General features: G+C 58.2%; 2 protein-coding genes across 2 annotated transcripts in view; one reads left to right on the top strand and one right to left on the bottom strand.

The window, feature by feature from the left end:
* Nucleotides 1-7294, top strand: part of LOC105491422 (ATPase H+ transporting V0 subunit d1) — a 43997-nt gene extending 36703 nt beyond the window's left edge. Inside the window, exons 3-8 of the mRNA XM_011757826.2 lie at nt 607-785; nt 2145-2224; nt 5978-6055; nt 6182-6358; nt 6459-6536; nt 6640-7294. Coding sequence (XP_011756128.1) covers nt 607-785; nt 2145-2224; nt 5978-6055; nt 6182-6358; nt 6459-6536; nt 6640-6801 — 754 coding nt within the window. The 3' untranslated portion in view covers nt 6802-7294. The remainder of the gene's footprint in view (nt 1-606; nt 786-2144; nt 2225-5977; nt 6056-6181; nt 6359-6458; nt 6537-6639) is intronic.
* An 800-nt stretch (nt 7295-8094) lies between these two features.
* Nucleotides 8095-14550, bottom strand: LOC105491423 (hydroxysteroid 11-beta dehydrogenase 2). The gene is made up of 5 exons (XM_011757827.3): nt 14162-14550; nt 9810-10022; nt 9509-9694; nt 9266-9403; nt 8095-9064 (listed from the first exon to the last, which is right to left on the bottom strand). Exons 1-5 carry the CDS (start codon nt 14424-14426, stop codon nt 8649-8651), a joined length of 1218 nt encoding a protein of 405 aa, XP_011756129.2. The 5' UTR covers nt 14427-14550; the 3' UTR covers nt 8095-8648.
* Between the last annotated feature and the right edge of the window lie 777 nt (nt 14551-15327).

Here is a 15327-nt window from a genome sequence, read left to right as displayed (position 1 = left end):
GCTCATAGATCCCTAGTGCTCAAAACAAAGCCAGGGCCCTCCAGGCCCAGCCTCTGCCCCCCGCCTGCTGTAGCCCTGTGCTGCCGGCTGCTGCGCTTTTCTCTCCCTCTGCCAGTCCTGACCATGCCAGTTCCTCCAATGCATCCGTCACTCAGTGAGTGCCTCCAGGCCTTTGCACATGCCGTTCCCTCTTCCCAGAACACGCTTTCTTCTCCCAGCCCTTTAATTTCCCAGGCTCTCACACTCTTCACCCCTGGGCTGAGCTGCATGTCTCACCTTCTGTGCCCAGTTCCCGTGTCCTGTTAGAACACTGTTCATGCTGTGGGGTAGTTAACTTGTGTCCTAATCCCTCACAGGGCATGAATCCCCTACCCCGCCAAAGGCGGGGGCTGTGTCTGTCCTAGGCCTCTGGCAGTGGGGTTGGTCAGGAGCTTGAGAGGAACATGGGGAGGGAGAGGAGACATTGGTGCTTATCTGCATCACCCATGAGTCAGCACACATTGTTAAGGGATGATGACCTGTGCAGGGGGGCAAGGGCATGGTGCTGTGCCAGGACTTCCCAGCCCCTACCCTGATGGGCTCCTTGCTATTGCCTGCCTCCTATAGTTACAGTTACATGATCGACAACGTGATCCTGCTCATCACGGGCACGCTGCACCAGCGCTCCATTGCTGAGCTTGTACCCAAGTGCCACCCACTAGGCAGCTTCGAGCAGATGGAGGCCGTGAACATTGCTCAGACACCTGCTGAGCTCTACAATGCCATTCTGGTGGACACGCCTCTCGGTGAGCTGCTGTGTTGGTCATGGGAGGTGGGCAGTGGTGTCAGCATCAGCACATCAGGGTGGGATTTGTGGACCTGCTGGGGGATGACCCTGAGCCAGAAAGTGAGACCTGCATACTGCTGCTTACCTTTGTTGCCCTTCAACTTCCTCCTCCCATTCTCTCCTCACTTCACCCCCTTCTGCTCCTGTCCTGTTGGTTTTGCTGGGCCAGGCAGGCTCCCCCAGGGTCTGACTGGGACTGTCTCATTTTGTGAAGCAGTCTGATTTCCCAGAGTGCAGAGGAGGGCTGAGCTCATGGAGAAGTGAGAGAGAGGCCCAGGTCCCTTGGAGTCCTGGGAGCTCCTATAGACTATGGAGCTTCTGCGAGCTGGAACGTGAGCAGAGCCAGAGTGGCTGGCTGGCTGTGAGGCAGAGGAGCGAAGCAAACATTGTCACTTCCCTCCACTGAGCAGGTCCCCTGGGTCAGGTCAGACAGTGTCCAGCAGGATGCAAGGTCCGTGTCAGAAGCCAGGGAAGGGGAATTAAGAGCTTCCTGCAGAGCCCTGCTTAGGCAGTGCTAGTTCCTGCCTGCTTAGGAGTCTGAGGAGAAGGCACTAAGTGTCCTCATAGCCAGAGTCCTGGGCCTGGGGTACCACTTCCAAGAAGCCACCAGGGTTGAACCACAGGCCTCTAAGCTGCACTAGGTTCTGAGCTGAGAGGCCTGAGCCCTACCTGCTGACCTTGTCTGCCATAGGCTCTCCCAGCAACTCTGAGCTGGTTCTGGGCTGTTTGTGGCTTCTTCAGTTTCTCCGTCTTTAAAGAAGAGATAGACGAGTGAGTCTGTAGGCCCTCTTGGGGGATGAGGGTGCTGTATCCTGCTCTGGCCTCTCTTTCCAACCCCACAGTGGTCTCCTGGGTCACTGGTCTGTGCCTACCCTGCTGTTGGACTTGTCCTAAGGAGGAGGCTGGTTTTCCAAATGTGGGCGCCAGGCCTTCCTGGGGGGTGTAAAGAAGTAGGCGTTAGGCCCCGAATCCACAGCTGCCTCTCCAGAAGGAAGGATGTCATGGCCTCTTATGCAAGCCTGTCTTTGGCATGGTCTGAGCTTGGGTCTGCCCCAGCGGTGATTAGATCATGTTATGGCTAGCTGCCTCCTTTATAAATCAATTTTAGGAGCAAGGAGGCAGGAGAAGCTCAGGTCAGTGTACATGGCCCAGAGCATTGCTTCTGCCACTTCCAAGGCAACAGCCCAGGCTGGGGACCCCTCAGTACCCAGTCCTGTGGGCCTTGTGGCACAGGTACTCTGTGCCATGTAGGGCAGTTGAACATCAAGATTCTGGCCTAGACCACCTGCCCACCCCTCAAACCACGTTTCCTCCCCAGCGGCTTTTTTCCAGGACTGCATTTCAGAGCAGGACCTTGACGAGATGAACATTGAGATCATCCGCAACACCCTCTACAAGGTAATGCCCCGCACAAGCCATGGGCGATTGGCCTGTCGGTGGGTGGGGCTGTGGGAAGTGGTAGGGCGGTGATTTATGTGAGGTGCTGGGACAGGATACAGCTATGCCAGGCTCCTATCCCAGGGGCTTATCTGGCTCCCATGCTGGGCACAAGGCTGTGTGGAACAGGTTCTCTATCCCATAGTGCCTGTGGCGGGCTCAGATAAAATCAGCAGGAGTGACTGGTGCTCCACCGCTGGCCTGTTACAGCTGGCTCCTGGACAGCCGCTCCCCTAGCATCCAGGAGGGTTATGGGCTACCACCCAGGCCGTAAACCCTGGAACCACCCTACCTAAGCTATTGCCAGCAAGGACAGGCACTTGAGCAAAGGCAACAGTGTGCTCAGTTATGGTGGGGGGAGGGACCTGGCGAGGCATAGCCAGGTCCTCATGTCCCTCATAGGTTCCCAAGCTTGGAGTCAGTGCCGTTTCCCACTGTCCTCATCCCCTGCCCACCTCTTGCCTCCCACCAGGCTGTAGCATAAACTGGGCAACCCCTAGAGATAGAAGGTGGGCTCAGGATTTCTGGGTCAGCGCTACCCTGGCCCAAAGAGATTAAAGAGCCAGGGGACCGGAGAGGAGAGGAAGGTTTAAAAATTAAAAAAAATAAAAGCCCGAGACCAGTTAGGTTAGGGGTGTTTGGGATAGACTATGCTCTGGCTGCAGTGAGGCAGTGAGCTATACATAGCGCCAGGACCCCAGACGGGCTATAGTCAGGAACATGGATCTGTGGTGGGCAGGCCCCAAAGCGGGGCTGAGGATGACCCCGGCCAAGGGACCTGCTGACCTCACTGTCTATTGGGTGAAAGTCCTCTCCTGACCTGGTTGGAGCGAGCTGGCTGATATTCGGCTGCAGCCTGAGCCCAGGCCCGCCAATCTCCCTGCAGGGGCCTGGGCCAGAGCACATTGTAGGTCTGGTGATAGGGGAAGGGCCTGCCTAGAGGTTGCAGTGGTGTCGGCAAGGGACCAACACGTGCAGAAGGAAAGCATGGAGCATGCGCCAAGTTGCAGGCAGTTTGCTGTGGAAGGACACATTCCAGATGGACAGGGGAGAAGTCTAGAAGAAGAGGCAGGCATGGAATCAAGTTACCCAGGGCTTTGAATGTAAGGCCAGAAGTTTGAACATAGTCCCGTGGGCAGGGTCAGCCAGTGGAGGTTTCCAACAGAGCAGAGTCTTCTCAGAAAGCCCCTTCTAGCCACAACGTGGAGAGCAGATTAGAAGGCCTGAGACCAGAGGTGGGAAGGTCGTCAGCTTCTTTAATCCTTTGGACTGCACTAGGAACTGGGAAGGTGTCATTATCCCCATGTGAAAATGGGGAAACTGAAGGCTCAGAGAAGTAGGGTGGGTTGCCTAAAGCCACATAATAAGTCACTGGCAGTGCCAGGGATCACACCTGGCTCAGCTTGTTTGCAAAAGTGAGTGCTCTCACCCACTCCACTAATAGGGCACAGGCCAGCCAGTTAGCTGAGGGGAGAGAGAACATACGTGTCTGTGTGTGTGTGTGTGTGTGTGTGTGTGTACGCACGCGCCTAGCTGGCCTGTTGCCGGGTTCCCTGCCCTGAGACAGGGTGAGGGGTGCGGCTGTCCGCCAGCCTCACCCATGCCCTCACCGGGCCTGACTGGTTCTAGCTGGAGTTGCTGGCGAGGGCTACCCAGGCACCAGCTCGTAAACATGGACCCAATGCTGTGGGCCTTGTGCCAGGACTGCCAGCCTGTCAGGCAATGTCCCAGCCCGATGACCACAGATGGGAGATTAGGTGGACCCTCAGCCACCCGGCGGGTGGGAACAGTAGGCAGCTGGTGCAGCAGCCGTGGACTGGCAGACTCCAGGGGACAGGGTGGGGGTGGGAAGGTGACCTTGGTACTGGGGTTGCTGGGATCTTGCCAGTTTCTTTAGCTGCCCTAGCCTCCAGAGAAGAGTCCCACCAGCCTCCCTGACCCTGGGATCAGCCTCTCCTGGGATTGGTACAGATTGGCTAAGCAATTGGGTAGGTAGCAGGGCATGGAGCCCAAGACCTGGTTAGTTGTTCCCCCACAAATAGGAAGTGCAGGCCCCACTGGGGCAGGCTGTGGGATTTTTGACATATCCAGCTTGGCTGGCCACAGGGAAGGAGGTGACTGTGGGGACAGGCCCCTAGAGGGACTGTGAAAGGTACCACCAAACCATGGGAGGGGTTGGCAGCTATCTCTGCCACCCAGGCCCTCTGATCCCTGAGATCCTCTGTGCTGGGGTCAGCCCTCTCTTCCAGGCTTCTTACTCCCTGACCTGTCCTAGATTTTTGTTTCCCGTGATCCCAGAGGTCATTCTCAGGCCTTCCCCTGAGTCGAGCTTGCCCAGCATTGCTCGCCAGGGCAGACCTGGGCTCACAGACTCCTGGGTCTCATCTCATCTCTCTTGGAGCACCACCCAGCAAAGCCTGTGAGCCCAAGCTGGCTGATAGTTGGTGGAAAGGTCTCCACACCTTGGAGTTTAGACCTCAGTATGAAAAGCTTTCCATGCCATCCAGCCCTTGCCTGCAACCTGGAAGAATAATCTCTAGCCTGTAGAGCCAGAGTCTCTGAGCCCATGCCAGCAGATGGGACTAGGGAGGCCTAAGTGGAGGCTGGCCATTACAAGGGAGCTCCCCATGGGGCCCGTAAGATCATCCACCTTCCTTGGCATGGAGAGGTGTTGGGAGGAAGCATGGCTGCTCTTGTGAGTGAGCGTTGGGAGGGACCTGGGGCCTGGGCTGACCTCTTCTTTCCTCATGCCCAGCAGATCCAATTTGCCTGGGCAGGGAGTGCTTGTTCCCGCCGGCAGCCCATGTGCCTGCCATTGTACTGTGCCCAGCTGACGTCCGTGTAGGCAATAACCATCCCTCAGCAGGAACTGGCCTGACAATTTTGTTCTTGCTGTGTGATGCTGAGGGACTGCCTGGAGGATGGGAGGAGGAGGTGTTCTGTAAGGGAGGGTGGCAGAGAGGGCCGGGTCACTCAGTCCCTGCCATCCCTGTGGACTCTCAGGTGTGGCCTTTCCTCACCAGCCCACGGACACCTGTTTTGTTTTGTTTTCTTTTCTGAGACGGAGTCTCTTTCTGTCGCCCAGGCTGGAGTGCAGTGGCATGATCTCAGCTCACTGCAACCTCTGCCTCTCGGGTTCAAGCAATTCTCTGCCTCAGTCTCCCGAGTAGCTGGGATTACAGGCGCCCGCCACCATGCCTGGCTAATTTTTTTAATATTTTTAGTAGAGACAGGGTTTCACCATCTTGACCAGGCTGGTCTTGAACTCTTGATCTTGTGATCCACCCACCTTGGCCTCCCAAAGTGCTGGGATTACAGGCGTGAGCCACCACATCCAGCCACACCTGGTTTTCAGAAGCTGAGGAAGGGGAGGTTTGGAAAGATTTGGGGAAAAGGAAGGCAGAGCAGCAGGGGGAAGTCAGAGGACCCCTGCGAGCCCAGCCTTCTGTGAGATGAGGGGGTGAAGGGGACTGTAGGCTGAAGCAGACAGTCCAGTGGGCCCTGCCCTGGCACTCCTGCATGGGAGGCTATGGGCAGCTGCCACTTGGCTGATTCACAGAAGTGTTCGGCTTTGCTGTAAGGGCTGCCCTGGCCCATCCATAGGTGTGCTTGTACCCACCTTGAAAGGGGCTAGGGAGGGGAGGAGGGAGCTATGAGGGCTTGGCCCTCCAGAGCCTCCTTGCCTGTGCTGAGCAAGCTGCATGCTCTGCACAGGCATACCTGGAGTCCTTCTACAAGTTCTGCACCCTACTGGGCGGGACTACGGCCGATGCCATGTGCCCCATCCTAGAGGTGAGTGCCTGCCCGCCCTCCTGCCTGCTGGTGCCCGCTAGCCCTGGCCTGGGGAGGCTCTGCCAACTGACTGGCTACTGCCTTCTTCTTCCTCCCTCTCTCCTTACCTGTGCACTGGCTCCACAGTTTGAAGCAGACCGCCGCGCCTTCATCATCACCATCAATTCTTTCGGCACAGAGCTGTCCAAAGAGGACCGTGCCAAGCTCTTTCCACACTGTGGGCGGCTCTACCCTGAGGGCCTGGCGCAGCTGGCTCGGGCTGATGACTATGAGCAGGTCAAGAACGTGGCCGATTACTACCCGGTGAGTGCCCCAGCTGGCAGGACAGCGGGTGGGCGTGTTGTCACCAAGCACACCCACCCAGAACCCTCATGCTCATGCTTTCCCCCACCCCCCTGGCCAGGAGTACAAGCTGCTCTTCGAGGGTGCAGGTAGCAACCCTGGAGACAAGACGCTGGAGGACCGATTCTTTGAGCATGAGGTGAGTCTGTGGGGTCTGCTTGTCAGAGGGAGGCCAACCTGGTGGTTTAGACCTGACTCTGTGGCCATGGCCACCTGGATACCACATCTTCCTGTGTCCACAGGTAAAGCTGAACAAGTTGGCCTTCCTGAACCAGTTCCACTTTGGTGTCTTCTATGCCTTTGTGAAGCTCAAGGAGCAGGAGTGTCGCAACATCGTGTGGATCGCTGAATGTATTGCCCAGCGCCACCGCGCCAAAATCGACAACTACATCCCTATCTTCTAGCGTCCTGGCCCGAGGCTCTCAATTGCACTGTGTGTGTGTGTGTGTGTGTGCGCGCGTGTGTGTGTGTGTGTGGTCTGTGACAAGCCTGTGGCTCACCTGCCTGCCCGGGGTGTAGTACACTGTCCTAGCGGCTGCCCAGTTCTCCTGACCCTCTTAGAGACTGTTCTTAGGCCTGAAAAGGGGCTGGGCACCCCTCACCAAGGATGGACCAAGACCCCCTCCAGAGCAAGGAGGCCCCCTCAGCCCTGTGTTTACAGCCGCTGATGTGTCTAAGAAGCATGTGGTCACTTTCATGTTCCTCCCTAACTCCCTAACCTGAGAACCCTGGGGGCTGGGGGCAGTTCGAGCCTCCTCTCCCTTCTGTGAGTCACTCCCAGAGCCGTGGCCCATGGGAAGGATAGAGTGTGTGTGTCCTTGGGGCCTGGGGGGATGTTGCTTGTCAGCTCCCTCCCTCAGCCCTGCCCCTCTGAGACAATAAAACTGCCCTCTCTAAGCCCAACTGTCTGCTGTCTTCTTTAGACCCTAGTAGCTCTCCATGACCCCTAACTTCCCTTGTGACCCCACCTTGCTAAGCAACCCTGCCTAAGCCTCCACTTCCCTCCCTCAGTCAGCAGCCCAGATTCTTCAGGGTTGGGGAGTTCCAGGAAGATAGCTCCTTCTGCTGCTGGAGGCTCAGATGCATACAGGCCTGGGAAGCTGGGTGTTGGCCCTGGAGGCCCCCCTGGCCTTTCCAGTTGCTTCAAGCAATTGGGATCAGGGTCATTACCCCTATTTCTTTCTTTTTTTTTTTTTTTTTTTTTTTTTTTTTGAGACGGAGTCTCGCTCTGTCGCCCAGGCTGGAGTGCAGTGGCCGCATCTCAGCTCACTGCAAGCTCCGCCTCCCGGGTCTACGCCATTCTCCTGCCTCAGCCTCCCGAGTAGCTGGGACTACAGGCGCCCGCCACCTCACCCGGCTAGTTTTTTGTATTTTTTAGTAGAGACGGGGTTTCACCGTATTAGCCAGGCTGGTCTCGATCTCCTGACCTTGTGATCCGCCCGTCTCGGCCTCCCAAAGTGCTGGGATTACAGGCTTGAGCCACCGCGCCCGGCCACCCCTATTTCACTATGAGGAAACCCATGGTCTTAAATGATTTGCCCCAGGTCAGTGGAGGAGGGGGAGGTGTGAATCACAGAGTCTACCAGGGGAGTCCCCAGCCTCCATGCTGAGCCCCAGGAGTTGCCACCCTGTCACACGGCCACATTATGTCACTCAGCCAGCCAGCCAGCCACCCCCTCCAAACAGCACCTGCCGCATTTTAGAAGAAATAAAAATTTGTCTTTATTTAACATGTGGCAATTGGGAAGTACAGTACAACCTTCCCTGTGGCTTGGGGGCGTGTAGTTGGGGCCCTAATTCTTGAGCCAGTCAAGAGACACTTGGGATTTAACCCTCAATTGCAGCACTGAGGCACTGGTGCTGAGAAACAATCCTGAGGGGGACCCCAACCCACCCAGTCACTCCTTAGTTTGCAGAGGCACCATCTGCAGAGTCCTGTGAAAGACTGCAGTGAGGTCTTTCACGAGACTCCCCATCCAGCAGAGTTCTCCAAGCTGCAGGATAGAGTGTTGTGCCAGGAGGGTCTGTTTGGGCTCATGAAGCAGTGGAGAGGCGCAGAGGCACACTGGGAAACCTTGGCCTCACCGGGCCTGGATTGGGCATCGGCAGTGGGCATGAAGTGGGGGCAGGATCCTTTAGGCTAGGGTCCAGGACAGACTTGGGGGATGGTAATGCTGGGGGTTTTTGGGGAGGAACCAAGGGCTCACAGAGCCTTCTGTGCTGCATTGGCTGGGCCATAGGTGCACAGGGCTCACCGAGCCACTGCTGGGGAAGGGCCGAGGCTCAGGTTTGGGTCCTGGGCTGCGTCCTGTGGTGGGGTAGCGCCAGGCTGGCCAGGCTGCAGTGCTCGAGGCAGACAGTGACTGATGAAGAAGGCCTGCAGGAAGCGGCGCCGCAGGCCCTCAGGCAGGTAGTAGTGGATGAAGTACATGAGCCCTAGGCCCTGGCCGGGGTAATAGCGGCGGCGGGGCCGAGCTGCCAGCAGCGCATCTGTGATGGCATCTACAACTGGGCTGAGGTCGGACATGGCCAGGCGTAGCGAGCGCAGGAACTGCCCATGCAAGTGTTCGATGTAGTCCTTGCCATAGGCCTGCAGCAGCTCTTGAGGCAGGTTGGCCAGCAGCAATTGCTTGCGCTTTTCCCACTGACCCACGTTTCTCACTGACTCTGGGGAAGGAGTGGCAAGGTCAGAGCGGGCTCAGCTAGGGGAGCCAAAGTCAATTAGGACTATTTAACCTGCGCCAGGTCTCCAGCCAAAACCACACCCCCAACCAAAACCACGACCGTTCATCAAAGTTGACCTGCCCCCATAAGACCATTCCCAGCCCCACTCCCCACCCCCACCCCACCCCCAGCCCTGATTCCCACCTGTCTTGAAGCAGCCAGGCTGGATGATGCTGACCTTGACCCCCCAGGGAAGGAGTTCACAGCTGAATGTGTCCATAAGTAGCGCCACAGCCGCCTTGGAGGTTCCATAGGCCCCCAAGCATGGATATGGCATGTCTCCTGTGGATGGATTGGGAGTGGGGCAGCTCAGCTTTGGCAAGGGGCTCCCTAAGCCCTCCCTCACCCCAGGGGGCTCCTTTTTGCTCCAGTGGGGCAGGCACTCACCCGCTGGGCTGCCCACAGTCACGATGCGGCCCCTTGAGCTGCGCAGCAGGGGCAGGAGGCCCTTGGTCAGCTCGAGTGCGCCAAAGAAATTCACCTCCATGCAGCTACGGAAAGTGGCCACTGGAGACAGCTCCGCATCAGCAACTACTTCATTGTGGCCTGCGTTGTTGACCAGGCCCCACAGGCCTGAGGTCACAGAGCAGAGGAGGAAGCCTCAGGTCAGCCCAGCAGCAAACTTCCAGTCCCCGTGTCCTTCCCACTGCCCTGCCATGCCCTTGCCTGGTGGACACTTGCCACTGACCAGTGCTGGTGGTGTGGGCCTTGGTGAACTCTAGCACGCGGCTAATGTCTCCTGGTTTGGTCAGGTCCAGCTGCAGCAGCCTTAGGCGAGGGGAGCAGCAGGTACGCAGCTCGATGGCACCGGGGCTGTTCAACTCCAATACGGTGGCCAGCACCGTGAAGCCCATGGAGTCCAGTTTCTTGGCCGTCTCCTTGCCAAAACCAGAGTCACAGCCTGGCCAGGGCAGGGCAGTCAGTGAACTTCCACTGTGGCCCAGCCTAGCCTGAGACAACCCCACAATCACCAGGGTCTGGATGGGATCCAGGCCCCTGCAAACCCAAGCCACCAGCAATCAACGACCCTAACTCCTTCCCTAGGCCCATCCCTGGCAGGCTTTGCCCCTCTAGCTGAGCCCTGGGCCCTAACTGTGACAGCTGTCATCTGTCTGACTCCCCATGGCTGCCCTACCAATGTGGCTTACAGAAGAGGAAACTAAGGCCTAGTAATGCTAAGTTGCTTCCCAAATCCACATAGGTCAGGTCTGGGACAGTCCCAGGCCCCAGTGTAGTTCTGCTTTCTTGATTTCAGGTCACAGCTCACAGGCACAGGCATAGTATTAGTACGGAGCCTCCCTTTCTTTTCTTTTTTTTTCTTTTTCTTTTTCTTTTCTTTTCTTTTTTTTTTTTTTTTTTTTGAGACAGGGTCTCGCTCTGTTGCCCAGGCTGGAGTGCAGTGGCATGATCTTGGCTCACTGCAACCTCCCCTCCTGGGCCCAAGCATTCCTTCCTCCTCAGTCTCCTGAGTAGCTGGGACTACAGGCCTGTGTCACCACGCCTGGCTGGTTTTTTCTTTTCTTTTTTTTTTTTTTGAGACAGAGTCTCGCTCTGTTGCCCAGGTTGGAGTGCAGTGGCATGATCTCAGCTCACTGAAACCTCCGCCTCCTGAGTTCAAGCGATTCTCCTGCCTCAGCCTCCTGAGTAGCTGGGATTACAGGTGTGCGTCACCATGGGCCTGGCTAATTTTTGTACTTCTAGGAGAGCTGGGGTTTCACCATGTTGGTCAGGCTGGTCTCTAACTCTTGACCTCATGATCTGCCTGCCTCGGCCTCCCAAAGTGCTGGGATTACAGGTGTGAGCCACTGCGCCCAGCCTGCCTGGCTGGTTTTTAATTTTTTTTTGCAGAGACGGGAGTCTCACTATGTTGCCCAAGCTGGTTTTGAACTCCTGGGCTCAAGTGATCCTCCCACCTTGGCCTCTCAAAGTGCTGGGATTGAAGATGTGAGCCACCACATCCGGCTTCTCTTCCTTTCTGACTGCCTAGGCCTCTCCTCCCTTAATCTGGACTCTGAAGCAGCCTCTTCTCTACTCCTGTCCCTTCCTGCCCTCTTGAAGCCCTTCTCTACCTAAGCAGCTGAAGGGATCTTTCCAAAAATGACAATATCCCTCTGTGCTGCAAACCTTTCCAAGGCTGCCACAGTCAGAATGAAGCCCAAGCTCCCTGGCTCAGGCCCTGTATAACATGAGCCCCACCTCCCTTCCCAGCCTCAACACGCTCGACTATTTTTTCAGGCTGGAGGCAAGCTGGAGGCAAGCTGGAGGCCCATCCCCACTTCACCCAGACCCTTGGATTTCCAATCAGTGGCAACACGGGTGTTTTCTGAGCCCCAGAGTACTTGCCTCCAGGACAGGGACCATGCTAGATGAAGAAGAGAACAGACCTACATTTGAATCCCTTCCCACACCCACCAAGTGTGACCAAGGTTAGTTACCACTCTTGGAGGCTTAATTTCTGTCTTTGGTATGCAGAGAGAAGAACCACCAGGCAGAGCCAGTGTAGGGGTCCATAGTACTGATAAGCCCCTGCCTCCTTGATTGTTCCCATGCTGATCCTGGCTCCATGGGCAGCCAGTGAGGGAAGGGGAAAGGCCAGTGAGTGGGGAGGCTTTCTGTTCTGCTCCTGCCCCCACCCCTGGCCCTCAACCCTGCCCCCCAACCCCCATTTTCTGGAATAGAAGCTGCAAAGCAGCTCTGCTTCCCTACTCCTGGACTGCTCAGTACCGTCTCCCCATCTCAGCTCCACTCCCTCTACTGAAAACAGCATTGGGCAGGGGGCTTCGAGCTCCTGCTGAGGAGAGGTACTCCCCCAGGCAAGTCTGCCTTGGAGAGGGAGGCAAGCATGTGTGTGTGCGTGTGTGTGTGTGTACACACACATGCATACGTGCACTTGCCCGGGTCCCTCTCAGAGCAGACAGGTCCTCCCAAGGGAAACAGACCTCCCAATTCTGACTTGAGCTGACCACAGGCCTCAGGTCTGTGGTCCCAAGTCACCCACATCTTGCACACCCTCTTGCTCATGTGCACACCCTCAGATACCTGTATATCCAACCTGGCTGGATGTTTTCAAAATGGGCTCAATCCCTACCACCCATTGGTGCACATGCGCGCACACAGGCACCTGACCCTCAGCCCAAACCCTGATTCCACAGCTGAGCTCCAGGAGTAGCCTCGGCAAGTGGTTCTCTGGGCATTCTTAGGAGGGGGAGGGGGAGTGGCAGCTCTACCGGGCCCAAGACACAGTGTTCTTGGCAGGTGGGGCCGAACCTGGTTACCTACTTGTCTTCCAGCTGGGTGTTGAGAGACAACCCCCAAGTGTGAGGGCCCTGGGAAACTTGGAGGCTTCCTGATGCTTGTACAGGGCAGGTTGGGTAGTCCTCTCTCCCCCAACCCCAGCTTCGCCACCAGAGATCTGGTGAGCCCAAGTTAGAGAAAGCATCCCTCCTCTTACCTCTCTCTCAGGCTCAAAGCCAGAAGAAACAGCAGCAGCACAAAGGCCTGAGGTGAGACCTCAGGAAAGACCATCCAGCTAGGCCACTAGTACCTGCAGATGGCCTGGGTCCTGTTGAGGTGGCTCACAAATAAAGAAAGCAGGAAGGGATCTGCCCTGTCCCCAGAGGCAGAGCCCACAACCTAGCCCCTACTTCATACGAGGGGTGTCTGTTGACTTTCCTTCCTCAAACCCCTGAAATTGGGGTCCGCTGAGGCTTCACACTGCTCCTGGAACCTGGGTCTCTCCTGTCCAGCCCGAACGCTTCCCCATCTCTACCATCTTTGCTGGAGTGTGTGGCCCTTGTGCCTCCTTCCCCCCTACTCTGCCTCAGCAGTCTGACTTCTTACCTGATTCAAGGCCGGTCCCAAGGAAACCACCTCACATCCCCTTCTCCCCACCCCCACAGCCAGACTGGCTGTCCCCTGCAGAGGCCATGTGTACTCCTGCCTTAAGCCTTTGTCCCACATCCTTTCTCTGATCTGAGATCCCTTTCATACTCCACTTATCTCCACTCATCCTCCAGGGCCCCACTCAAGGATTTCCTCCTCCGGAAAATTCTCCCAGCTCCATCTGATCACACAGGGCGCCTAGTAGACCCAGGTCTCTGAGAAGCCAGGTTGCTGGCTGCCCCAGCCCAGGCGCAATGCAAGGACAAAGCCTAGAGCACCTGTCCAAACCCATGGGTGTTGGGGGAGACACGAGGCTGCCCCTCCCCCATGCAATGGAGTCAGTGCCCCCTGGCCTTTCTCCCCCTCCCCACTTCCGGCCGGGCCTGCAGCCCCCACTTCCCCTTCCCTCCCTCTGGTGACAGATTTATTCCCTGCTTCAGACAAAGGAGCTCAGCTATACGGTCAGAGGCACCTGAGCCCAGCTCTCCAAGAGCTCCTTCCTGGGCACAGAGGACCAGGAGGGCTTGGGGGTGGGGTGCTGGGTGCAGGCTCCGAACTACTGCCTCAGCAGTTTGGCAGTGGATGGCTACACAGAAAGACAGCTGAATGTCCAGCTGCCCCTCATGGTGACCTCAAGCTTTTCTGAACTCCAAGGATCCCAGCCAGTGGGGGTTGGGTCGGGTGGGGAAGTTCCCCATCTAAGCTCTTCCCTCTGGCCCCAGGAATGGGAGATGGGGTGTCTCAGGTGGGGATGTCAGGCAGCGTTCAAGGGGTAACGATCCTCCCTTCTCAAAGCCTCCGAAGTCCCCTGAAACTGCTCTCTTGGGGAAGGGAATGGCATAAACTCTCAAACTCCAGGAGGCTCCCTCTTCTCAGCCACCAGTCAGTTTCCTTTTTGAACCTGCCCACTCCCTGTCTCACTTTCTCTCCAACACTCCCTGCAGCAGCAGGTAGTGAACCCGGGCTTGGGGAGGTGCCCGGCGCTCCCTACTTGGCTCGCTCCCTACTTGGCTCGCTCCCTGCACCCCGGGGAGGAGAACTCTCCCACTCTTGCGCTGGGGAGCCCGCCTTGGCCGTGCCCATGAGGAGTCAGTCCTGTGAGTGTCTAGTCCCGCCCTCGAGCCTGGAGTCCCCGCGCTCCGCGACCCGCGCACTCACCGGTGATGAGCACCGCGCGAGTGGCCACCGGCAGGCGCTGCGGGCGCGCCAGGCGGGACAACGCGATCCAGCCGGCGGCGGCCAGCACGGCGAGTGCGGCCGGCGGGGGCAGCAGGCGCTGGCACAGCCAGTCGAGCGCGGCCAGCAGCGCCAGCGCCGCCAGCAGCGGGCGGCCCAGACGCAGGTCTGAGCGCAGCAGCTGCAGCAGCGCGCGGGCAGCCACGAGCAGCCAGGCGCCGCCCGACGGCCAAGGCCAGCGCTCCATGGCGGCCCAGCGGGCTGGGGCGGGGCGGGGCGGGGGCCGGGCCGGGGATCGGGGAGAAAGAGTCTGAGCCCGGGCGCGGAGTGCGGGGGAACACCGGCCTCAGGCGCGGGAGGGACACAGGCTTCCTCTGCTCGCCCTCGGGCCGAGCTTATAAAGAGCCCCGGGGGCGGGGGAGAGGGCGGGGAGCGGGCGGGGAGGGGGCGTGGCTTTCCTCCACTTCTCTCCCGGCACCCCCTGCAGGGCAGGTGCCCCCCCCCCGCCCCGCCCCGCCCCCTCGACCAGATTCGATTTGGAAAAAGCCGGAACAAAGTCCCAAAGTTGCTGCGCTAGAGGAGCCGTCTGGCTGCAGCACCCATGCGCCCGGGGCTGGCAAGCCGCCGCGCTCAGGTGAGCACATGCCACTCACGCTTGTTCGGGACACCTGAGGACACGCACAACCGGTATCCCGGTGCCCTTTGCTGATCGCACCGCCGCGGCCGCCAAGCCTGCAGGAACACCGTGGGGAACCAGCCGGTGCTCACCTGGTCTCCGCTGCCGCTGCCGCCGCCGCCAGCGCCCGTACACGCGCCGCACTCCCACGTGGTCCGCGGCACCAGGTCCCTGGCGCACACACCCTAAGGCGCGCTCACCCCTGAGCAGCTCGCGGCCACAAAACCCGCCTGGGACAGGGGCTGGTGGGGAAGCAGGACGACCGCTCCGGGTTCTTGGAGTCTCTGCCCATCTTTCCCTTTCCTTCCAGGGCTTAGCCCTGGGAACGCACGACCCCACTTCCTACCTCACAAATATATGTGTGTGTGGGTCAGTGGCGGGTGGGGTGTCAGAGGAAGCACCTAGGTTTCCCATTACCTATGGCCCACCCCCGCCAACCCCAACAGCCAGGCCAGAGGGGTGTCAGTGAAGA

This window comes from Macaca nemestrina, chromosome 18 (genome assembly GCF_043159975.1).
Source record: "Macaca nemestrina isolate mMacNem1 chromosome 18, mMacNem.hap1, whole genome shotgun sequence".
In the NCBI taxonomy this organism is placed as follows: Eukaryota; Metazoa; Chordata; class Mammalia; order Primates; family Cercopithecidae; genus Macaca; species Macaca nemestrina.
The sequence above is the reverse complement of the archived record's forward strand: the minus strand, read 5'-3'. Positions and strand labels throughout refer to the sequence as shown.

Coding starts and splice junctions, on each gene's coding strand:
- LOC105491423 (XM_011757827.3), bottom strand. CDS start 14,426: ATGGAGCGCTGGCCTTGGCCGTCGGGCGGCGCCTGGCTGCTCGTGGCT. Junction 10,023..14,161: donor TCGCGCGGTGCTCATCACCG/GTGAGTGCGCGG, acceptor TGCCCTGGCCAG/GCTGTGACTCTGGTTTTGGC. Junction 9,404..9,508: donor GACTGTGGGCAGCCCAGCGG/GTGAGTGCCTGC, acceptor ATCCATCCACAG/GAGACATGCCATATCCATGC.